We start from the raw sequence: 8,293 nt of genomic DNA, 5'->3' as shown, positions 1-8,293 counted from the left end.
TTTGAGAAGTGAAGAAAAAAAGAGATGGTTTCATTGTGTACTGGAAAAAATATCTTCTGTGTCATTTCTACATCTGCATATGTGGCTTTTAGGACTGTGGCAGTTGAACACTTTCCATAAGCACAGCATTTCAGCCCAGTGTGAAAAGTAGACTTAGATCTTTTGGAAGACAGCATTATGTGGTACGGTTAACATAGGGCCACTAGCATGCTTTTTATTTTTCTAGTCAAGATGGTGGCAGCAGAGGAGGCTGCAGTCATTGTAGGGACACAGTCTTCAAGCAGCACACTAATGTTTCTCTCAGAAAAATCTCAGATTCAGCGGTAGGAAGCATTCTCTCTGTACAACCCATTCCCTACTTCTTTACTTCATGAACAGGATGTTGTTATTTATCCCTTCTGTCCAGTTTTTTCTGTACTAACTTTTGCCTCTTCAATAGAATGTATTAATTAAGATGAGCTCTTAGTATTCTAAAACATGCCAAACACAGAACAATGATAATTAACAAATGCCTTAATGACCTGTACCTCCTCTAGTTACTATTGCATATCAAGTACACAAAATCTTAAGAAACAAGTAGTGTGAACATCTTAAATGCTCATCGATTCTTGGTAGAAATGATGAACATATAAATTCCTAGGAGAATAGCTTGGCAGAGTCTTAAAAACTTATTGTCATCATGTCATACCTCACAGTAAATCTTTTAGGCTTTTGACTAATGTGCTTGAAAACACCTGTTTGCTCTACATCTTGCGTAAGACTATAAAAACTAGCTTTGTGCATTATAGCCTGAAGTGAAAACTTCCTAAATCATCGGCAGCGGATGAAGCAACAAATTATGATATCACCATCCATTACATAGCACTCAGAAATAAAGAAGGTCACATTATTGATACATGAACAACATGAATTGATCTAAAAACAGCTATGCTGTGTACAAGTAGGAAGCCACTAGGGAATAGAAGCTATATAATTTCTCTTGTATGAAATTCCAGAGAAGGAAAATCTAATATATAGTGACAACTGATAGACCTGAGTTTGCTGAGTCCATGGGGTGGGGAGGAAATTTGTTTAAAAAAAGGTAGGAAAAAGTTCTGTGTCTTCAGGACAATTTGTTATTACAGTGGAATTTTCCCAGTGTAATTTTAATAGAGATTACACTAACTCTGTAATTCACTTTGGATGGTATGAATGTTTTAGCAGTGTTAATTCCTTCAGTGCTGGAACATGGGGTATCTTTCCATTTATCTGTGTCTTCTGTAATTTCTTTCATGAGTTTTAATTGAGTCTAACTTTGCAGTATTTCTCTTCTGTGATTGTGTGTGCATGTTTGTGTCCTGTTTAAATGTGTGCCTACTTTTTTTTTTTTTTTGGTACTGGAAATCAAAGTGAAGACCTTGCATTTGCCAGGCAGGTGCTTATGTCGCTGAGCCTTGTTTGCCTACTTTTAAGGTGTAAATTTAGCCTCTTTGGTTTTCTCTCATAGGTTCCTGACTCATACCTGTAAGCTATGATTGCATTAATTCATATTTTTACCTGATGTCATACAGATCAAAATTTTTCCAATATGTACTTAAATTCATTTTCATTTCCCATTGCTCCTCACCATTTATTACAAAATAATGGCTTGTGAACCTATAATTAACTATACTCTTTGTAGAAATGTGCATATGCTGCTCTTTTCTTCCTGGACTCTTCTCTTTTGCTTGTTCATTGTATTTATGTTTGTTCTTATGATGCACAACACTGTCTTACAGAAGTTCTTCAATAATCCCCCTCCCATTCTTGTACTGCTGGAGGTTGAACCCAGGGTCTTATGCTATACTATTGAGCTATGTCCTCTTTCAGTTTAAAAGTCTTAAAAATAATTTTATTCATATTCTATTGTTTTGTTTGTTTTCTGTAGGGAATCAAACTCAGGACCTTTTGCTTACCAGGCAGGGGCTTGTGCCACTGACCAATATCCCCAACCCTCATCTTCTATTTTTATTACTTAAAATTTTTGTGCCTATCCTAGGTTCTCTGATTTTTCTTTTATATTCTAGACACTGCTCATCAATTTATTTATTTATTTTTATTTTAAAAAGTAAAAAAAAACTAATAATAAAACAACGAAGAGCCATTCAAAACAACACTAAAACCACAAAATCGATACATGACCACAAAACAAAATGATGGTAACTAACAATGGTTGCTGAATTACATACTTTTATCTTCCATGAAGTTATTCAGTCCACCAGCCATAAATAAATCATTTATAGACTGACTGGATTTCATTGTATGAAATGCATTTGTGTACATACATCTTTTGAGAAAATTAAACTTTAATAATACCAAGTTTTTTATTTGATAAACATGGAAAAAATCTCTATTCATCTCAATGTTTGTAATTTACAAGACATAGTGAACGTATTGACAGTGAACCCAGAGCCTGAATGAAATTATTTTTCTAGTGATTTTTGGTTCAGTCTTTAGGAATTTATGTAAAACTTCTGTTGTAAGTATGTGAAGATAACCTTTTTTTCTTTCAATCTCTGAATTTTATTATTTTGTCTTTTTATTGTATTTCCTACCATCGTCAATATAATTTGGAATAAAAGCGATAAAAGTGGACATGCCTTTATTTTTTCTTTTCTGAAGAAAAAAATACTCAAAATTTTATTGGTGAATATGACATTTTAGAGACTTTATTACAAGTGTAAACAGTTCTCTAAGATTGTTAAGGTGACAGGGCTGGAATTTGGGTTGACTGATGCACTGTAATAAAAAGACATAGAGAATCACCCAGGGAATAGTTCACTGCCTGCACCGAAAGTTCTATTTCTGATTCCAGCAAAATTGTATCATATGCTGAAGAAAGAGAGACCCAGTGCTGCTCCTCTGTGAGGCTGTGGTGTCCACTGACCTACATTACTGAGCCTAAATGATTGTTGCCCTTTGCAAATTCTCGGAAGAGTAAGGCTGCTTTAAGGACCCTGGGAAAGACTGCAAAACTGCAAAGGAGAAGAATGTCTGGAACACTGATTTCATCCAAAGCTCTATTTCAACCAGACCCAATTATGTACACAGGGAGTTGATGAGACACATTAGAGGCTCTATCTTGTTCTTAAAGTGTTTGTACTGACCACCATTTGGCTATTTCTAGAGGTTTGGTGAGACAGGAAGAAAACAATGTCAAGTTCTGTGACCACAGAGGAGAAATGCTATGCTCAGGCTGAGCCAAGGGCCTTCTGGCCTGACCACCTGGTCATGGCTTGGTCAAGTGTGAACAAGAACAGCCCAGTGTTTCTGCACCTGAAAGCTCAGCTCATCTGCCTCCTGCTGTTTTGCATGCTCCTCCCAACGCCCACTGCTCTTCAGAGCCCATATCATTGCCTGAACCAGAGCTCTGGGGAAGATCTGCACCAGGGAGACCAGGGAGGACCTAGTGTGCAGCATGGCAGCTCTGGCTCAACTCCTCTGTTTCTTGTTACTCTGGGTCCCAGGTGAGGGCTGTGTGGGATATTTCTGCATATCTGTGAAAGCTGAGTGCTGGCTCCTATGTACAGTAATAGCATCAGTAATTAAAGTTCAATGTAAATCAATGAGTTTAGCTTGACTGAGAAAGCAAAGGGTATGACCTAGATTCCATGGGTGACATTTCTGTTTTATTTTTCAATCTCAGATTCCACTGGACAAACCCTTTTAACCCAGTCTCCAGCCTCCTTGGCTTTGTCTCCAGGAGAAACAGCCACTCTCAGCTGCAAGGCCAGTCAAAGTGTCAGCAGCTACCTAGCCTGGTACCAGCAGAAACCTGGCCAGGCTCCCAGGCTTCTCATCTATCGTGCCTCCAGCAGGGCCCCTGGCATCCCAGACAGGTTCAGTGGCAGTGGGTCGGGGACAGACTTCACTCTCACCATCAGCAGCCTGGAGCCTGAAGATGTTGCAACTTATTACTGTCTACAAACTTGGAGTACACCTCCCACAGTGATACAAGCCATGACATAAACCTCCCAGGGAAGCAGAAGTGTGAGGCTGGGCTGCCCCATCTGCTCCTCTTGGTGTCTGCAACAGCAGAGCAAGTTCTTCAGATGCATCCATGCTTTGAAGGTCACTGGAATGATTTGGTAGAAGGGTTCAAGAGAGCTCCTCTATTCTATAACTGTCTTTTCAGTTTCTCAGTCTTGCTTTAATGAAGGACACCAATCCAAAGTACACTGGAGTCATGTGGATTGTGGCATCATTTTGTATTCACACGGCAACAGAGAAGGTCTTCTTAGGATTCCAAGGAATAATTTTTAAAGACTTTCATCACTTTTAGAGATTTATAGTCACAAATCTATCTGAAGTGCAGAAGTGTCTTTTACATCCAGCCCCTACATCTATACACTACATCAGCACAATAAATTGCAGTTCTGTTGCAGCCACTCAAGATCCATAGTTCACATTAAGGTTGCCTTTTGATGTTGAATATTTCACCAGAAAATGCTTGTATAATGACAAGTGTCCAACATTTTGGGATGACCCAGTGTTGTTTCACTGCTCCAAATACCTCTGTCTTCTGCCTGTACAACTTTTTTTGGCTACAATTTCTGTAAGTCAATCATATCTTACAATTTGTAATTTTTCATTTTTTTGAAAAACAAAATTTTGGAATTTATCATATGGATGATTTTCAAAAGCTTAACTTCAAATATACTGCTATGGAACACAAATAAAAAATAATGAATAATACATTTTGCTACTACCAAGACTCCCTTTATAGCATCTATTATTATCGCAAATATCCTGGCTTCGTGAAGGTGTTAGATACTTTACTGTGCAATATGACAGTGCTTTCAATAATATAGATTGCATCTCAGAGGTCACCAGAAGGGTATAGATTACTTGAGCTGAATATTAAGAGTCTTTTGTAAGTTTTAAACGTGCTGAAGAATTTTTAAATTCCTTTTTTCTTTCCAGTTGATTTTGCTGATGCGCCCTTGATATGAATTCTGATGCCCATACAGTCAGTTGGATTTACAGGTGGAACACTGGAACTCTTGGTGTTCTTTTTTATATCATGCAGATCCATTCACTCTCTCACTGAACCTAGCTCAGTGTCTTCCTCTACCAGTCAGGGAAGTCCCTTTGCTCTTGTTGATCTGTTTTCTGAGAAGTAAAGAAAGAAAGGTCTGGATTCATTGTGTACTGCAAAGAAATATCTCCTGTCCTTATTTTTACATCTTTGTATGTGGCTTTTAGGACTGCAGGACTTGAACACCTTCCATAAACACAGATTTTCAACCCAGTGTGAAAAATGGACTTATTTCTTTGGCAAGACAACAGGAAGTGGCATGGTTAACACAGGGCCTGTAGCATGTTTTTTGTTTTTCCAATCAAAATGGTGGCAGCAGAGGAGGTTGCAGTCATCATAGGTACACAGTCTTCAAGCGTCATACTAGTGTCTTTCCCAGAGTAATCTCAGGTTCAGCAGTAGAAATCATTCTCTCTGTGTAGGCCATTCCCTACTTCCTCATTTCACTAAGGGGATGTTTTTATTTATCCCTACTCTCCAGTTTTTTCTTTACTAACTTTTTCCTCTTGAATAGAATATATTAATTAAGATGATCTCTTAGTATTCTAAAATATGCAAAACAGAGAACAATGGTAATTAACAAAGGCCTTAATGACCTCTACCTCTTCTAGTTACTATTGCCTATCAAGTACACAAAATCTTCAAAAGCAAGTAGTGTGCACATCTTAAATGCTCATAGATTCCTGGTGGAAATGTTGACCATACGACTTCCTAGGAGAATAGCTTGGCAGAGTCTTAAAAACTTATGTCGTCATGTTACACCCAACAGTAGAACTTTCAAGCCTCTGACTAATGTGCTTGAAAACACCTGTTCACTCAACATCTTCTGTAAGACTATTAAAAGTAGCTTTGTTCAAAATAGCCTGAAGTGAAAACTACCTAAATCGTCAGCAGCATATGAAGCAATGAATTATGATATCACCATGCATTACCCAGTACTCAGAAATAAAGAAGATCACATTATTGGTACATGAACAACATGAACTGACCTAAAAACAGCTGTATTGTACATAAGTAGGAAGCCATGAAGGAATAGAAGCTATATAACTTCTCTTATAGGAAATTCCAGAGAAGGAAAATCTAATATATAGTGACAACTGATAGACCTGAGTTTGTTGAGTCCATGGGGTTGAGAGGAAATTGGTTTAAAAAAAGTCAGGAAAAAGCTTTGCTTCTTCAGGACAATTTGTTATTGCAGTGGAATTTCCCCATTGTAATTTTGATAGAGATTACACTGACTCTGTAATTCACTTTGGATGGTATGAACATTTTAGCAGTGTTAATTCCTCCAGTGCATGAGCATGGGTTATCTTTCCATTTATTTGTGTCTTCTGTAATTTCCTTCATAACTTTTAGTGAAGTCTAACTTACCAGTATTTCTCTCCTGTGACTGTATGTGCATGTTTGTGTCCCATTTAAATGTTTGCCTGCTTTTAAGGCCTAACGTTATTCTCTTGTGCTTTCTCCCAAAGCTTCTGAACTCTTACACACAAGGCTATGATATTCCATTAATTCATATTTTTACCTGACGTCATATGGATCAAAATTTTTCCAATGTGCACTTAATTTCATTTTCATTTCCCATTGCTCTTCACCATTTATTGGAAAAAAATGGCACATGAACCTATAATTAACATTACTATCTTTGTAGAAATGTGTGTATGTAGCTCTTTTTTTCCTGGACTCTTCCTTTTTGCTTGTTCATTTTATTTACCTTTGTTCCTATGGTGCACACCACTGTCTTACTGATGTTCTTCAATAATCCTCCCCTCACATTGGCAGTGCTAGAGGTTGAACCCAGGGTCTTATTCTCTGCTATTGAGCTATGTCCCCATTCCTTATAAAATTCTGAAAATATAATTTTATTCATATTCTATTCTATTGTATTGTTTTTTTTCTCTTTTTGGTACTAGGAATCAAACTTAGGACCTTGTGTTGCCAGACAGGTGCTTGTGCCACTGACATATATCCCCATCCCTCATATTCTCTTTTTTTTCCATAAAATTTTTGTGCCTCTCCTGGGTCCTTTGATGTTTCTTATATATTCTAGAAACTGCCCATCAATTTAAATAAATGATCTGTAGACTGATTGGACTTCAGTGCATGAAATGCATTTGTGTATAGATACAACTTTTGAAAAAATTAAACTATAATAGTACCAAGTTTTCTACTTGATAAACATGGGGAAAAACTATTTATCTCAGTGTATTTTAATTTACAGGACATAGTGCATGTACAGACAGAGAACCCAGAGCCTGAATGAAATTATTTTTCTAGTGATTTTTGGTTCTATCTTTGGGAATTTATGTGAAACTTTTGTTGTAAGAATGTGACGATATTGCTTTTTTAATTTGCAAACTGTATTACTTTATCTTCTTATTGTATTTCCTAGCACCGTCAGTATAATTTTGAATAAAAGTGATAAAAGTGGACATGCCTTTATTTTTCCTTTTCTGAAGGATAAAATACTCAAAATTTTACTAGTGAATATGATGTTTTTAGAGACTTTATTACAAGTGTAAACAGAGTTCTCCAAGATTGTTAAGGTGAAAGGATCCAAGTTTGGGTTAATTGATGCATTGTAATAAAATGATATGGAGAATCTCCCAGGGAATAGTTCGTTGCCTGCACAGAAATTTCTATTTCTGATTTCAGTGAAATGGTATCGTATGCTGAAGAAAAAGAGACCCATTGCTGCTTATTTGTGTGTTTGTGGTTGTCCACTGACCTATACTACTCAGTCTAAAGGACTGTTGCCCTTTGCAAATTCTCAGAAGGGTAAGGCTGCATTAAGGACCCTGGGAAAGACTGCAAAACTGCAAAGGAGAAGAGTGTCTGCAAGACAAATTTCATAAAATGTCTTGTTTCAACCAGACACAATTATGTACATAGGGAGATGATGAGACACATTAATGGTGGAGAGAAATAGCCTTATAGGCTTCTACCTTGTTCTTAATATGTTTGTACTGAACACCATTTGGCTGAGTCTAGAGGTTTGGTAAGATAGGAAGACAACAATAGCAAGTTCTGTGACCACAGAGGAGAAATGCTGTGCTCAGGCTGAGCCAAGGGCCTTCTGACCTGACCACCTGGGCATGGCTTGCTCAAGTGTGGACAAGGAGAGGCCAGTGTTTCTGCACCTGCAAGCTCAGCTCAGCCGGTTCCTGCTGCTTTGCATGCTCCTCCCAATACCCACTGCTCTTCAGAGCCCGTATCATTGCCTGAGCCAGAGCTCCG

The 8,293-nt window shown here is 37.6% G+C and overlaps 1 gene segment (V, D, J or C); it reads left to right on the top strand.

Moving 5' to 3' along the window:
* The first annotated feature begins 3,373 nt into the window (after positions 1-3,373).
* On the top strand, positions 3,374-4,002 carry LOC102012629. The segment is given in 2 exon segments: positions 3,374-3,485; positions 3,665-4,002. Coding segments are annotated over 2 exon segments (372 nt in total).
* The last annotated feature ends 4,291 nt before the right edge of the window (positions 4,003-8,293 follow it).

The sequence above is a fragment of the Chinchilla lanigera genome, unplaced genomic scaffold (assembly GCF_000276665.1).
Source record: "Chinchilla lanigera isolate Chin_1 unplaced genomic scaffold, ChiLan1.0 scaffold00069, whole genome shotgun sequence".
NCBI lineage: Eukaryota > Metazoa > Chordata > Mammalia > Rodentia > Chinchillidae > Chinchilla > Chinchilla lanigera.
This window is presented reverse-complemented; position numbering and strand designations above follow the sequence as displayed.